General features: G+C 44.9%; 1 protein-coding gene across 1 annotated transcript in view; it reads left to right on the forward strand.

Annotated features, from left to right (window-relative positions):
- LOC114664078 (collagen alpha-6(VI) chain-like) overlaps positions 1 to 17233 on the forward strand; it is a 353886-nt gene that overhangs the window by 164515 nt on the left and 172138 nt on the right. The window contains exons 14-18 of the mRNA XM_051936115.1: positions 1311 to 1403; positions 5177 to 5230; positions 9216 to 9287; positions 11937 to 11963; positions 14539 to 14583. Of these exons, the coding sequence (XP_051792075.1) occupies positions 1311 to 1403; positions 5177 to 5230; positions 9216 to 9287; positions 11937 to 11963; positions 14539 to 14583 (291 nt within the window). The remainder of the gene's footprint in view (positions 1 to 1310; positions 1404 to 5176; positions 5231 to 9215; positions 9288 to 11936; positions 11964 to 14538; positions 14584 to 17233) is intronic.

The following is a 17233-nucleotide window of genomic DNA, read 5'->3' on the forward strand; positions in this document are numbered from 1 at the left end:
GCTGGAATTCTATGAGGAGGCAACAAAAGGATACGACCAGAGTGGAGCAGATGAGATTAATTATCTGGACTTTCAGAAAGCATTTGATAAGGTGCCACATGAGAGGGTGGGCATCAAACTAAAAGAAGAGGGAGTTCAGGGCGTGGTGTGTAGATGGGTGCAAAATTGGCTGAGGTTGATGATGTAAGGTACCTCATCAGAACTGGCTAATGTTCAGAGTGGTGACCAGCAGGGGGCAGTGCTAGTGATAGCAATATAAGTAACAAGCTGGTTAAGTTTGCAGATGATATCAAGATAGGTGGACTAGCAGATAATTTGGAATCTGTTATATCACCACGGAAGGACTTGGATAGCAGACAGGCTTGGACAGATTTGTGGCAGATGAAATTCAATGTCAGTAAATGTAAAGTATTACACACAGGAAGTAAAAATGTTAGGTTTGAATACACAATGGGCGGTCTGAAAATCGAAAGTCCACCTTGTGAGAACGATTTAGGAGTCATCGTGAACTCTAAGCTGTCAACTTTTCCGCACAGTTCTTCTCTTCCATTTTTCTTGTAACCAATAGCATGCTGCCTGATGAAGCCGGTGCTGTATGAAGGTCTTAACAGGTACGGCCGAGTTCAGTCACAATCTCTGAGCTTTTTGTTTCTTTTTTTCCATTCCATGGTGGTACATAAAGCCTGAGACCACTGACAGACGACCATTTCTTCTGTTTTTGAGGTCCAACACACCTGCATTTCTTACTCCTCAGCACTGCTTTCTATGCTTTGTACTTCTGGATGAGCACTCTGGTGACTAAAGACAAATCGAATCCTGTCTGAGGGGCGAGTCGGGGACCAGTTGAATACGTCACTGGGTATGTCACACTAGATGACAGACCGGGACTTCAAGCAGATGTCTGCCTCTGACTGACTAAGATTATATAAATGAAGATTACAACTGAAATCACTGCCAAAGTCATCAAATGTGACATGGCCTTCAGCTGCTCCAATATCAGAGAAGAGTCCGCTCCTCTCCATCGAATTTTATGAAAAAGATTTCATTGTTTCATGCCCCAATTTTTCAAAATCCTTCATTTTGATGTTGAAATGGAGGAATGAAACGTGACAGATTTCTTTTAACTTCGCCTCTTACAGCAAACCAATCCAATCATACACCTGAACTGAATTCCCAGACTGGTGGCCTTGCGCAGATTGTCACACTCGTGTCCCTATATTCTGGTCCCTTTCGTTTAACCCTCTCCATTCCTCCTCTCAGTTCAGGACGCCGTCACTCACTTTTGTCACATTTTCTGTCTTGGATTGCAGGACTCGGTGTTCGAGCGGGAGTGCTGCTGTGTCAGCTGCAAGTGTGTCGGCCAGGAGGGACCTCGGGGTCCGAGAGGAATGCCAGGGCTGAAGGTGAGTAACGAATGTAAAGTGGGCACACGTTTATTTATTGGAGTTTGCTGTCCCCCAAATACAATATATCCATATTGTCCATATTTCTGTACACTGCTGGAGTGAGACTCAGTGCCATTGTTATTGTATTATAGCGCCTTTCCAGGGTAGACAATGTAGGCAGAACTCAACATTTATATGACATCAGTACTGTTAGGTTAATTAACTTTTTTATGGTGTGGGTGCCAGGAAGGAAGGATTGGCATATTGGCAGGGGTAAAGGAAGGATTCATACCCAGCAAGGAGGCCATAATGGAAAAGAGTGTGGCTGACCTGAAACAGAAGCCCACTTGAGCAGGGGGACTTAACTTTAAATTAGCAGGATAGTCTGTCCTTGAGAGGTGTGGGATGCCAGGGCAAATTCTTGTTGATGGATGCCATTCTAAAGCATTCTACTGTGACACCTGATATGGGGACCCTTCACTACAGCAGATAATGCGGAATTTATGGAGGGGGCTCCACTTGATGGTCATAATTGAAACAGTGGTATGATGTCACTGCCCACATGGTCAGTTATGACAGAGACCGCCAAGGCTAAAACAGTGTGGATATGTCATCCATTCTGGGTGCTCAGAGGTCGTCTGGTTCATCCACCATTCTGACTTCTTCAGTCTTAACACCTGACATGGAACCTATTATGACAAAAGATAATTTAATGGTGGAGGGAGGATGTATGAGGACTCCATGTGACGTCCTTAATAAAGGAGCGAAAGGATGTCGCTGTCCACACGGTCAGTTATAACAGAGGCCTCCAAGGCTAGAAGACTGCAGATGGCTCCCTTGTTTTTGCGTCTCATAGCCAGTCTGGGCTCAGGTGCCATTTGTACTGAGGGCCTTGAAAAACAGTGGGACCGCCGTGCAACATCACGACTACCTTGCAGTAAAAGTCAGAAGCCCACTCGAGTGCACTTGGGTAGGGGGACTTAACTTTAAATCAGCAGGATAGTCTGTCCATGTGAGCACAATGAGATAGAGAGATTTGAGGCGTTCGGGCAAATTCTTGTCAATGATGCCATTCTAACTCATTCTACAGTGCCACCTGATATGAAGACCTTTGCTACAGAAGATAATGTGGGATGTATGGAGGGGGGAATGTATGGGGGGTCCGTTTGATGGCTATAATGGTGGATGATGTCAGTGCCCACATGGTCAGTTAATGACAGAGGCCTCCAAGGCTCTGTCACTCATTCTGGTGTCTCAGAGGTCATCTGGTTCATCCACCATTCTCACTTATTCTACCTTGACATCTGATATGGAAACCACTACAACAAAAGATAATCTAATGGATGGAGGATGTATGAGGACACCATGTGATGCCCATAATAAAAGAGAGAGATGATGTCACTGCCCACATGTTTACTCACAATGAACGCCTTCAAGGCTAGAAGAATGAAGATGGGTCCCTTGTTTTTCTGGTACATAGTGGGTTCATCTAATCATAAATTCATTTTATTAATTTCATTATGCTGCTAATGTTGAGGAGTGAGAGGGTATGCAGGCTCAATGTGATGACCAGAGTAAAACAATGGGATGATGTCACTGCCCACATGGTCAGTTATGACAGAGACCTCCAGGGCTTGAACAATGTAGATATGTCACTCGTTCTGGTTATTCAGAGGTCTTCTGGTTTATCCACCATTCTGACTTATTCAGTCTGAACGCCTGATATGGAAACCACTACAACAAAAGATAATATAATGGAGGGAGGATGTCTGAGGACTCCATTTGATGTCCATAATAAAGGAGCGAAAGGATGTTGCTGTCCACATGGTCTGGGCTCAGGTTCCATTTGTACAGAGGGCCTTGAAAAAGAGTGGGACCGCCGTGCAACATCACGACTACCTTGCAGTAGAAGTCAGAAGCCCACTCGAGTGGACTTGGATAGGGGGACTTAACTTTAAATCAGCAGGATAGTCTGTCCATGTGAGCACAATGAGAGAGAGAGATTTGAAGCACCCGGGCAAATTCTCGTCAATAATGCCATTCTAACTCATTCTACTGTGCCACCTGATATGAAGACCTTTGCTACATAAGATAATGTGGGATGAATGGAGGGGGGAATGTATGGGGGCTCCTTTTGATGGTTATAATGGTGGATGATGTCAATACCCACATGGTCAGTTATGACAGAGAATTCCAAGGCTAGAACAGTCTAGATATGTCACTCGTTCTGGGGGCTCAGAGTTCGTCTGATTCATCCACCATTCTGACTTATTCTACCTTGACATCTGATATGGAAACCACTACAACAAATGATAATCTAACGGTGGAGGGAGGATGAATGAGGACTCCATGTGACGTCCATAATAAAAGAGAGAGATGATGTCACCGCCCACAAGGTTACTTACGATGGAGGCCTTCAAGGTTGAAAGGATGCAGAGGGGTCACTTGGTTTTGTGGGACACAGGCTGTCTGGTCATGTGTGCCATTTCTAGTGAGGGTCTGAAAAAAGAGAGTACAAGCCCACCACTCTGTAATTTGACCACTTAATCACCTGGATGCAGGAGGTCTTTTTAGGTTAAGCAGGTAAGCTTCTACTTACTCACTATGACTACCTGGAAATGGACTTCACTTGATCATAGAATAGAATAGAATAGTGCAGTGACGCCACTGCTTGCATGGCCAGTTATGATAGAGGCTTCCAAGGCTAGAGGAATGGAGATCGGTCTTTTGGGCTCATGTACCAGTGTAACTGACTCTTCTCTGGCACCTGATGTGGAGTCCCCTACTGGTGAGGAGGGACAGTGCAGGCAGATTCTGTGTGATGTCCCCATCCACATAGTCGGTTGTGACCAAATTCCAGGAGGACAGAGGAGTTGATGTGTTGGACTGCAGCCTGCTTTGTTTTATACTGCGGTCCAAGGAAGGAGGATTGGGGAGCACAATCTAGTGGGCTACCATACCTTAAGAATCTGAGATCACGACTTATAGGTGCTTTCCCACCACAGGAACTTTGTTTTCAGGAACCAGTGATTTAGAGGGTGTCCCTGGCCACTTTTGTGTGTTTCTGTCCCACTAGACAATGGGAACTGTAACCTTTATGAAAAATATGTGATATGCAAAGAAGAGAGAGGTGCTCTGCATAGTGAGACGCGATCAGGAATTCACAGGAGGGATTATCACTTCGATGCGATGCGAGGGGTCTCATTGATGGGCTCCTTTCTCCACCCCTGCGATTTTTAAGCCTCACCATGGAGGTGGCTATGAAGAGTGGTGCGGTGTGAAGTGTGGCCTGCCATCTTCACCGAAGGCTCCCCAGACTACTCACAGATTTGCCAGATGCACCAGTGCAAGTGGGGAACCAATCAGCACAATTCATCACTCAAGCCCCACCCACAATAGTTCCTGGTTGAACAAAAGGTACGTACATAACCCTGGAGTAGGAGCTAAAACAGAGTCCTGAGTTCCTGCAGTGAGAAACCCAAAACCAAGACAGTTAATGTGGTGTCCGTCACTACAGGGGGCAATGTGTATTGCTCAAGAATGTGACGGAGGGGCCTATGTGATATACATAATAAGCGGTGGGCTGTGATTGGCCACATAGCTTAGTGCAATGTCTCTGATTGGGCAGTTTTTTTGGAGAGACCACCGCAGTGTGAGTTCAGGTAGAACGCTGACAGACGTGTGACATGCGCCTCTCCAAGGACTGCTGGAGGTCCTAATGTGATGAACGGTGGTTGGGTATCACACTTACCTCGACTAGTGTAACATTTTTTTAATTTATTCTTTTTCAGGGACAGCCAGGCCAGAAGGGATCGCCTGGGCACCCCGGAGAAGAAGGTGGAGTTGTAAGTTTTGGGGGTCCTCCTCATTTGTTAAATTCTGCTTTAGTATCTGGTGGGACGTTCTTCTCTTGATGTAAAGGACGTTCAATGCTCCTTCTTCTTTGTCCTCAATGCTGCATGCACATCGGCATCTGCAGTGTGACAGCAGGACACGGCTACCGGACGTCCCGCAGAGAAATTCTTGGAAGTGGTCAGTTTTAATGGCAGCGCTTTTAGATAAATTTGGCTTCCTATACGCACAACAGCACAGCCTCCCAAATAAATTATTTACGTAGGAAGAGTGCCCGAAGCCGTAGTGCTGGCCGCGTCTCTACTTTTTCTTCTAAGCCCACTTGTTTCTTTAATTGTTCTCATTGTTGGACTCCTTTCTCCTCTCTTGCTAATTGTCCATGCTGTGGATTGAGTTGGCTCCCCACAGGCTGTCGCTCTTCCCCTTCTGGAAGGATAATTAGGAACTAAGAGGAGCTGCCAATGGGCACTGTGATGTTCGCCTTATTTGACACTTTAAAGATGCACCTTCACCTGCCCGTTCATCCTTCTTTTTTGATTTAATAATTCAGGTCCAGGTTGGGGGGCATTTGGTGCCAAGCAGGAACTAACACTTAATGAGGTGTCAGTCCAGAAAAGGGCACAACACTTGAATGGATGCCAATCCAACAAATGGCACAGCATTTGAAATAGATGCCAGTCCAGCAAAAATCACAACACGTAATGAAGTGCCAGTCCAATAAAGGTCACAATAGTTAACAGGTGCCAGTCCAGAAGAGGTCACAACACTAAATGGGGTACGAGTCCAGCAAAGGGTGCTGCTCTTAATATGGTGCCAGTGAAGCAAAGGACGAAACAATTAATTTTGGTACCAGTCCAGCAAAGAGTACAATACATGAAGGGGGTGCCAGTCCAGCAAAGTGCAAAACACTTAAATGAGGTGCCAGTTCAGTAAATACCACACTTAATAAGGTGCCAGTCCAGCTCAGTGCACAACTCTTGAATGCAGTGCCAGTCCAGCAAAGAGCAAAATATTTGAATGGATGCCAGTCTAGCAGAAAGCACAACACTTAATGAGGTGCCAGTCCAACAAAGGTCACAATGGTTAAAGAGGTGTCAGTCCAGCAAAGGAAACAACACATGAGTGGAGTGCCAATCCAGTAAAGTGTGTAACACTTAATAAGGTGCCAGTCCAGCATAGAGCACAACTCTTGAATTAGGGTGCCAGTCCAGTAAAGTGCACTATTCTTAATAGGATGTCAGCCCAGCAAGGGATCAGTCAGTCAGTCAGTCAGTCAGTCAGTCAGTCATTATCCAACCTGCTATATCCTAACTACAGGGTCACGGCGATCTGCTGGAGCCAGTCTCAGCCAACACAGGGCGCAAGGCAGGAAATAAATCCCCAGGCAAGGCGCCAGCCCACTGCAGGGCACACACACACCCACACACCAAGGACAATTTAGGATCGCCAATGCACCTAACCTGCATGTCTTTGGACTGTGGGAGGAAACCCACGCAGACATGGGGAGAATATGCAAACTCCATGCAGGGAGGACCCGGGAAGCGAACCCAGGTCTCCTTACTGCGAGGCAGCAGCGCTACCACTGCGGCACCGTGCCACCCCCAGCAAGGGGTGAAACACTTAAATGGGTGTCACTCCAGCAAAGGACACAAAATTTGAATGTTTGCCAGTCCAGCAAAGAGCATAACACGCTCACTCATAGCAGACCAGTTTTGAGAGGGTCATCCTTTGGGGTGTCAGACTCGAGGGAGGAATAGGGTGGGACACCTGGGGAGGTTTGGAGGAAGAATGGAAACAGAAATATTTACTGCCATTCAAAGATATTGTGCTTTGTAAACCTGGGACTTGTGTGTGCGCTCTGAGGTTTGTCTGCTGTGTGGGGCTCGGCTGCACCTCATACAAGTCACGTTGTGCTATTACTCAGGTCACACGGCAGAAACACACTGAGGACTCCTCATTACAAGATAAGCAGCTGCCGAGTGTGGAGAGATACGTGACCTGTAGGGTGACAAAGCATCATCTCACATGAAAGAAAAGAGCAACTGCTGTGCATTTGCAATTTGAAAAGTGTGCAATGTCCAGTTTGTCATTACTGTAGGGGGGCAACAAACAGGAAAAGTGCTTACTTTGTTACCAGATGTAGTCTTTGCAACTGGGAAGGCTTAAAAAAAAAAAAAGTGCAAAAATGGTATCACAGCGCCATCTGCTGGATTACAGTTGTATTACATGTGTAGTTCAAAAGCAATAAGAGACTCAACCCAGCAAGACTCAACAGAGTGTAATTGCACACTGCAGTACCAATGAGGCCAGTCACGAAATTCACTCAACGCCAGTCACGAAGCATAATATTAGGGTTGTGGGAGGGTGAACTGACTCAAAGAGTGTTTCGTGACTGAAGTTCTAGGCATTACCTGATCTGACATCATAGGTATTGCAGGCTGCAGTTGGACCCTTCTCAGAGCACTGGAGAGCTGGCACTCCGACCGAAGAAACCCATTAACAATGTCACCTAAACTGAAAAGATTTAAAAGAGATATCGATGGACCGGCCATGGAAGAGATCATCCAGTTAGCCCTGGGCACATCAGCAGGCTATCTATCAGTTAGATAGACAGATAGATAGATAGATAGACTATAAGTAGTAGTGCCTTCTGTCGTTTTCATAGTGCTTTTCATATTTAGATTTATCTATCAGTAATATAGTTCCTTTCACATCCATCTATCTACTGTATCTATTGTGGACCACCAGGGGGCATACAGCTGCACCATCCGACACAGACAGGCAGAGACACAAGTCCAGGACACAATACGTGTTCATTTTTCTATGTGGGAAACGCTTTCTCTTGTTTCCCACCTCACATAACAGTCACAATAAGCACAATCCACAGCACTTTCTTTTCCTTCTCCTTTTTCTCTCTTTTCGCCTGCACTCCTCCTCCAGTAAACTTCATCTTCTCCCTCCCGACTCTGCCTCCCAGAGTAGTGGCTGCTGGCTCCCTTTATAAGGCACCCAGAAGTGCTCCAGGTGCTCGTTGACCTACTTCCAGCAGCACTTCCGGGTGTGGCGGGAAGTGCTACAACCTAGGGCTCAGCGGTAGCTGCAGCACCCCCTGGAGATTGCCATGGTCCCCAACAGGGCTGCACCAAAATCCAACTCCCATGGAGCCCTGTGGGAGTCTGAGGCACTGCTGAAACTCAGGGGGGCTTCCACCTAGTGCTCTGTGGGAGGTAAAGGTCTCTACTTGGTCCTTCCACCATAGAGGCGTCCTGGCCAGGCAATGGATCTATCTATCTATCTATCTATCTATCTATCTATCTATCTATCTATCTATCTATCTATCTATCTATCTATCTATCTATCTATCTATCTATCTATCTATCTATCTATCTATCTATCTATCTATCTATCTATCTATCTATCTATCTATCTATCTATCTATCTATCTATCTATCTATCTTCAAATTATGACATGAATTAGTGTGGTGGATTCTGATTGTGACTTTACAACACAACAAGAGCACAAGGACAGAGTTGGAAACGTATGGATGAATGTCACTCAGATGTGAGGAGGTTTTGCTTCACACAGAGAACCACCGACACGTGGAATAAACGACTGGGGAGTGTGGTGGTAAGGAGGACATTTAGGAAAACGCAGAACACGTGAGGCTAGACGTACACACACCGCACTTTAAAAAAGCCACAACCTTCAGTTTTACAAGCGCATGTGGTGGTCACGATCAGGACATGAATTCTTTGTGTACCCACCATTGTGTAATACACAAAATCTATGCATGTGTATTTATTTATTTTATTTTATTTATTTATTTATATTAGGCTCTTGGGTGACTAATGAATTTTCATTTTAAACTTATGTTGTTATTGACGCTGCAGAAAGTGCACAGAGATCTCCTTAAAAACACAACATGCCAATGGCTTTTACGTGAATGCGTTTATCGATGTCAGTTTCTGCTTTTTCAGGGTGAAAGAGGTCCTGCGGGTCTCAATGGCACTCAGGGAGTGGATGGCTGCTCCGGCCAGAGAGGTATAAAAGTAAGTCGGCTCTTTTACGATTATTCCATTTTATCGAGTATAATTAATTCTGTGGTAAGAGTAGTAATGCAAACTGCTGCCCAGTTCCCGTTGACGTTTTGTCTGTGGGCCCCACAGGACCTCCTGCTTTTCACGATTCTCTTGCCGTAACCTAAATGTCAGAGCTCCCTGATAGTCCCTGACTTTCATGACACATTCAGTTCCATACGTAGCCCCGTCTTAGGCACACCCGTCTCCTGACACTCACAGAAATCCTACAACAAGACTGGGAGACCTTGAGCAAGCGGCAGTGCATCATAACTGTAGAAAACATGCACACGCCATAATGTTTGGGGACTTAGTCAACTGTTTGTAAACTTGTGGCATTTATAATTTTTATAAATGCATATTATGAAATAAAGTCAAGCTAAACATGAAGGAGTCAAATGACCAGTAGTTGAGGTTGCACCGAATGTTTCCCTGTCTTCAATTTTGAAACTTTCCCAGTGAGTTTCAAATGGTAGTTTATGAAATGTCCATTCTATTTCTATTTGCTATATCTCATTAAAATCATATAAAATCTTCCTGCTGGAAGCTAAGTTCTGACTGTGAGGTTTGTGCCAGGGGTCCGTGGTGGGGTAAGAGTTTTAGTGACAGACAACAGTGTTTGCTGTGGCTGTGGGCCGCCGCAGTGGTGTGTGGTCCCAAAGGGTTAAATGGGGAAATCGGCTGATGGTGTAGTCACGTTAAGGTCAGTGACCCTCTGCGGGTTGTTAACCAAAGCACCTGCACCCACAGAGTATAATGGAGGCTGAGCAGGACAAGAAGAGAGAAAGGAAAAGACCGAAGAACGAGATGAGAGAGGGGAAGAAAAGAATTTGGAAAGACAAAGGAGTAGATGAGGAGTGAACAGCAGGTGCCCCCTGCTGGGAGCAAGAGGAATAGCTCTCTAGGGACCGGAAGTGACATGTTTCTTGGGACCGGTGCCGGAAGTGTCATCTTGCTGGGAATCGGGACTGGAAGTGACGCCACTCTTTGGGCTGGAACTGAAAGTGACATCTTGCTGGGAATCGGGACCGGACGTGACATCACTCTTGGGGCTGGAAGTGACATGTTTCTTGGGACCGGAACTGGAAGTGTCATCTTGCTGGGAATCGGGACCGGAAGTGACACCACTCTTGGCGCCGGAACCGGAAGTGATGTCTTGTATGAGGAATCAGGCAGGTTTTCCCGTGTTTGGTCCACAGAGAAAACAGAGAAAGGTTTAGTGCACCCCATCGCCCCCTGGTCTGGAGTAGAATTACCTTCTTTCGGTCCACTCAGCTTCCTCCTACTCGCATGTGTGTGACAACACTTATCCATACCTACTGAAAAAATTCTCTCAAGGTAAACGTAAAAGGGCACAGAATTTTTGTTTGAAAATTTGCAAATGCTTTGTAAACGGAAGCTTTTAATGTTTCAAAAATGTGTACAGCCAAAATCAGACCACTGGGAGCCAAACTGCTTTATGCAGACAGACAGACCGACTGAGGGAATAGTGGACAGTGTGGCGTAGAGTTTAGGGCTTTGGACCTCAAACCCTGAGGTTGAACATTCTAATGACCCTCAAGCATTTCATTTCACTCCAATTAGGAAATGCAAAAGAAATAGAACCAATTGAAGTGGGTTCACAATCCCACTCCTGACACCAGTGTGACCAGCCTCACTTGCCTGGTTTCTCCACTTGGGAAAACAATTTAAATGGAAACAATTGTATCTCAAATGGTGTAAGTCAGGTAAAGGTGTCAGACAAATAATAAGTAATGACGACAACAGACGGACGTGACGTCAACGGTAAGCATTTCTCGTTTCATGTGAACACACTTTAAAGTGAAAGACAAATCAAATGTACTTGATTGTGCGATATTGGAAGACAATCCGCAAATTAACCCTTAAACCGCTGGAACTGGCTGTAGTCGGTTCCCAATGCAATTTGCTAGCACACCGGAGCCGAGTATATTCGGCGACATACATTCGTTGAATGCCGCAACTGGCTATAGTCGCTTCACAGAGCAATTTGCCAGCACGCCGGAGCTGATCAGTCAGTGCCATAAATTCGTTGAGCAGGCAGCTCATGACCACTGCCAGCCCCGGAAGCACTGCAGCATCACTATCCCTGGGATTGAGCTGCTGCACTAGACTGGCCTGCAGGCCTCAGCGTTGGCCTCTGTGTGCTCGTGTGCAGGCAGTTCAAGCGCAGTTGGTTCCGTGATTTACTGAATTTCATCAATGGCATCACTTGCACCTTGTAGATATAATAAGAGACTGTTGCAGTAGTTTTTTAAATAGTTTTTACAGTTCATTGGCAGTGTGTAAAATTATCAGTGTTGCAGTGATTGTGATGCTCCTTGCATGAAAAAAATGTGTTCCGTTCAAATTTCACTTTTGCTTGGTGAATTGTGACGTTTCCTTAAAAAGTGCAGCAAAAAAGTATTTGGCATCCAGGGGTGCATTAACCCCCCAAGTATGTGGCGGTTTAAGGGTTAAAGTCAAGAAAGGCTTGTTGAAGATGACTTCTAGTTTATATTCAGCGTTGTGTTAAGGTAGTTGTAATAAGTTGTGTTTTCTCTTTTCTCAATTGCCTTTGCCTAAAATGTCTCTCACGTTGCTGTGTGTTTTCTTGTTTCCTAGGGTGTGAGAGGCGCCAGAGGAGAGCGGGTACGTCTGATCTATTGAAGGCCTTCCTTTGTACTTCTCTTTTGGGGGGCCAGGATTTCACACTGCCTTTTGGGACTTTCTGTTCTCACGTTGTCCAATCTAACCCTAACCCTAACCTTAGACAAGCCAGTTGACTATAATGGGCATTCCAATAGCCTAAAATAATCCATCTTAAATAAAGAAGACACAAAAGGGGGGTAAGCAAACCCAGCAAGACTATGACAGGAAGTGCCAGAAAAAGGAAACTTGCATGGCAGGGTGAAGAGCGCATACACATCTTACGAGAAGTCGGACCAATGAAGATGATCCAGTGGAGTCCTTGGAGCCCAATTCTTCTTCTTCTTTTGGCTGCTCCCGTTAGGGGTTGCCACAGCGGACAATAATCGAAACAAAAGCCTAACCCTTACCATAACTCTTGGGTTTCTAATAACATCCTGCTTTTTTGTTTGTTTCTTTAAACTTTGTGGATGCTAAGGAGTGCCTTTCCTCCCAAAAACAGAACTCAACTGCTAGAGCCGAGTTTTGATCTTTGCTGTTTTTCAGCAAATTCAAACAAGAGCCGAAAAACAGCAAAGAGCAAAACTTCCGGAATTCGAGAATAGTACATTCAAATAAATTCGAGCTTTTGAAATGAAGACTTGCCCCGCCCCCAACTTTTCATTGGTCAGATGTTCTGTCTTTAACATAAAAGCTTGAATTTGCTTTTGTCTGCTAAAGCAGAATGACTTTTATGTTTCAGGAAGAGAAGATGGAATGAGAACCAAAATGATGTACGCGCTGGGGTTGTTTTTAGGCCCAAGACTCGACCCTAGCAGTTGAGTTGGCCCTCGACTAGTCTGGTGGGGTCAGGTACGATTCACGAGATGAGAAATGCGCCTCTGGGGACAAACTCCTTAAAGAAGCTCCACCCGCAGGAGTTCTTCTTAAGAGGCCGTCCCCAATTTCCTCCAGTGCGTGAAACATTTCGAGGTTGCAGTGTCCCACTTCTACTCGAGTGTTAGACCAGTAGAATGAGAAACAGAAACGGCAGAAAAGACAACACGGAGAGAAAGCAGAAAGGTAAAAATTGCTGTTATCAATTCTGGAGCTTCATGATACGTTTATGTATCTTGGTGTCATTTCAAAAATTAAAAAGCAGCAGATAGTGTTTAGACAACACATTAACACACTGCGACCATATTCAGGTATGGCACGTTTGGCATCTCCAGGTAGTCAGTAATGTTAACTTTCGTTATTCGTTTTGATGTGCAGTGAGACATCGGCGGTTGTGTATCCCCCTCTGTGGTCCTGCTGACTCGTGTCCATGTCGTTGGGTGCTTTCTACTGTTTTTGGGTGGACTGAGGAATGAACGTTGTGTCCGTGGCCTCCTTTCTAAGAGATGTGACAGTACACCATTTAGTTGGAATGCATGCATCACGGTTCATCGTTTCTTGAGCGTGGCTGCCATTTTTTTCTACCTCACAGCAACTGCAGCAGCATCACCGTACCTGACAGTGACGGACACCACATACAACCGGCAGCAGTGCATCATCCACTTTCACCAGCAGCCCAGTGATGCCTTCAAATGCTGAAGTATCATCAGGTTTTACCACCATCGACGTGTTCGACATGTGATGTTGGAGGAAGCTGCTAAGAATACTGTGGACAACAAAAATTACAAATAAAGAAGTTCTAGACAGAATTCAAAGCGGAAGGGAAGACGGCCAATGTTGACAGTCACATTATGTTACATAGTCATGTTATGAGAGCCAACTCACTAGAAAAGTTACCGATGTTGGTGGGACCAGAAGAACGGGGTGGGAAATAATTTGATGTGATGACTCCACATTGTCAAGGGTTACACTGATATGTCCACAAAAAACTGGAGGAAGCTGTCAAAGACTGGAATGAGTGGAGAAGTTTATGGGAATCGGCCCCGACTGAGAGTATAATCTCTCAATTTTTAACACCGGTAAAGTCTTCACCACACACGATGCACATTTATATATTTAATCGGGGTGGTCTTAGGAGATTTTTCAATTGTGGGCAGAGAAGCTTGTTCTCTGATGGACGAGGTGGACCGCTACACTTTGCTGCCTGTAATTTGAGCGCCGCCTTCACGAGGCGTTTGATTGGTTTAGAAATGTGGCACTCAGTGATCTGTCTAATTGTCCCGCCCACTTTTAAACCAAATTCCCTTGTAGTTGTCGTCTGGCTCTGTGTGACTAGCTGACCTGCTGGCTGCCTTTAAAGCCCCGTACATTAGAGATGTTTTTATCTCTAATGAATAATATTTCTCCGTCATCACTACAAGCAAAATAGGGGAGGTAATGGGTTACAAAAATCATCCATCTTTTGAGTTGAGTGTTCCATTTTATAAGCAGAATAGAAATAGTACGCAAGACAATGTGTTGTACTAATCCCACTAATCGATATATTAACTGCTTGTCTTATACCCCTCTGTGACTGACACGTCAACTATGACCCTAAAATGAAAACAGTTTTTATTTTTTGGGAAAAAAAGATAAAGAAAACATGGCAAGTACAATAGAAATAAAAAAAAAATAATGATGGCCATTTCTGATTTCTCTTCAGGGTGAAGATGGAGAAGGTGGAATTGACGGTGTGAACGGCGAGATGGTACTTTAATAATTCTTTAGTTATTTATTTGTCACATACATAGTTATACAGGACAACACGCAGTGAAATGCATATTTTCGCATACCCCTTGGGGTCAGAGCGAAGGGTCAGCTTTTGTACAGCGAGTGACCCCTGGAGCAATTGAAGGTTAAGGGCCTTGCTCAAGGGCCCAGCAGAGTAGCATCTCTTTTGGCAGTGACGGGGATTCGAACCGGCACACCAGGTCCCCCTTGAGTCACGCTGTAAATGACTGGGACATCTGATGTCATCGGCTTTCTGTTGTTCCTGTTGTTGTGAGGCAGGAGTTCACCTTCAACCAGTCAGGAGTTGGCTGGAGCCCCGCCCCCCCACACAACTGGCCCTGCCCCCTGCCTGCATTTTGCCTCTGGCCCCTCCTCTCGGTGTCATTTACCATGCAGCAGTCATGTGATGGCTATAAAAGCAGGAGGTCTTGAGCTGAGGTTTGGTGTGAAATCCTCCAGTTTGGTGCTCCCCAGTGTTGCTGGTTTAAGATTTTGTTCTCATTTTCATTTTTTCTTTGCCTCTATCGATTTTTTGACTTTTTTTGTCCTTTTCATTACAGAACATAAGAACACAAGAAATGGTTCTTACAGATTGAATTTGACTTTATATCATGGTTGGTAATACACCTTGGTTTGTATTCTCACCTGGTTGTGTCACAGGACAGCATGCTGCGATATGGCCAAACAGCCCAGCTCTTCCTCCTGGAGGGCCGGTATTTGAAGGATGATCTTCTTCATCATTATCATTTATTGGCAGATTCTATCCCTTGTGGTGCAGTACTGCCATCTTCTGTTCTGGTGGGCCGGGTCTCCCTATGTCCTTGATGGCTGTGCCACAGGTGCTGCCATTTCTCTAAGTACGTCTAGGCGGAGCTTACCTAACACAACCAATCAGAGTGAAACTTTGTCTCTGTCATCATAAAGGGAGGGGCTTTGTGTTCGCAAACCGAAAAATTAATTTCTTAATAACAGATTCAAAAGGCTGGTTACTGTCATAGATAAACGTTATTCTTTTTGCATTATGTGCTAGATTATATTTTTGTATTACTTTTGAGGGTTCATTTCGTGGTATTTGTAAGTTACTTTGTATTCATTTGGACAAAATTAAATGTTTACTTTTGCTTATATGACATGCAGTTGTGTCACGTGTCTGTGAGCGTATGGTGAAGTTCCTCTATAAATATGGCAGCTCTGCAACGTAACTTCATCACTTGGTGATTAAGTTCTACCTAAAAGCCTTCTAGAGAAGTTAGTTCTTTAATGAAGCAGCCCTGGTGCCGGGTTTCGTCTCAGTTCTGTCCTTGACTTCTCTTTCGATTTGCGTTCGTGCTTTGTTTGCTGGTTTTTGACGGCCTGTTTGGTTCTGACCTCATGATGAGTTTGCCTGACGTGACGTCTCTTGGTTTCCTTAATCCTCTCGATACACCCTCTCCACATATACCAAGGAATCGCGAGAGACCCTGAGATGTTTGACACTGTTATGGATATCCGTCGCCTTGGGGAGGAGGCGATTGCTATTAGAGAACAAATGGAGAGTCGTTATGAACTGAAGGTGCGCCACATATTTATTTAGGACTAGTTGTGTAAGCCCGGGCTCCTAGAAACCATGGATTCAGGCACTTCAATCAATCAATGGCATCGGTTGTGTATCAGCGGCTAAGCGAGTTTCTGTCTTGTCAGCAGTTTCGTTTCGCTGATGTGCTCGACTCCGTTGTCTATCAGCAGCTAAGCGAGTTTCTCTTTCCTTGGCGGTTTTGTTTTGCCGATGTGCTCATCTTGCTTGTGTATCAGTGGCTATCAGCATTTCTGTCTTGTCAGCGCTTTCTTTGAGCCTCATGCTGTAGCCTCGCACTCCCGGGCTGGACAGACAGACACACACAAATCCACCTGTAGGCGTTTACATATAAGATACGTGGTATGAGTGTAGAATATTTGATAGTCCTGAGGAGAGCTCTTGATGTCATTTAAGGATCTTCATGTTTCTTGCTTGCTTGCTGGATTTCACCTTTTACAGTATTCCCCAGATGTTCACACTCCCGGTGTGCACATCGAGAGGAGGGTTACATCATAAATAAAACATTATTCCTTTTGTGTTACGTGTTAGGTGATGTTTTTTATTATGGAGAATCCATTTTGTGGATTTGTTTATTTATTTTGGACAAGGGTTAATTCTTATTTGTCATTACAATTTTTAATGTACACAACACGCAGTTACGTCTCACGTGGCCACAAATGGCACTTCCATGACATATGTGAAAATTCTGCTATAAATATGGCGCCTCTACAACGTAGTTTCATCCTTTGGTGGATACACCTAAAGACCCTCTCGAGCAGTTAGTTTATTCATGAAGTAGGCCTTGCGCCAGGTTTCATTTCAGTTCTCGACTTCCTTCCGTTCCCGACTTCTCTTTTCGTTTTCCCCTTTGAGTTTTCTTTGATGGTTATCGATGATCGATTTGTGTCTGACCGTTTCCTGTTCAACTGATGTGACGTTGCTTGGTCTGTTTCTTTCATTTCTCTACGGTTACCTTCCAAATTTTGTTTTGATTTGTCACCTGCACGTTTTTATGAATGAGCACAGAGGATTTTTTTCCAATTTATGGGGGTTTTTTTGTGCACTTCCTGGT

This window comes from Erpetoichthys calabaricus, chromosome 13 (genome assembly GCF_900747795.2).
Source record: "Erpetoichthys calabaricus chromosome 13, fErpCal1.3, whole genome shotgun sequence".
NCBI classification, from domain to species: Eukaryota; Metazoa; Chordata; class Cladistia; order Polypteriformes; family Polypteridae; genus Erpetoichthys; species Erpetoichthys calabaricus.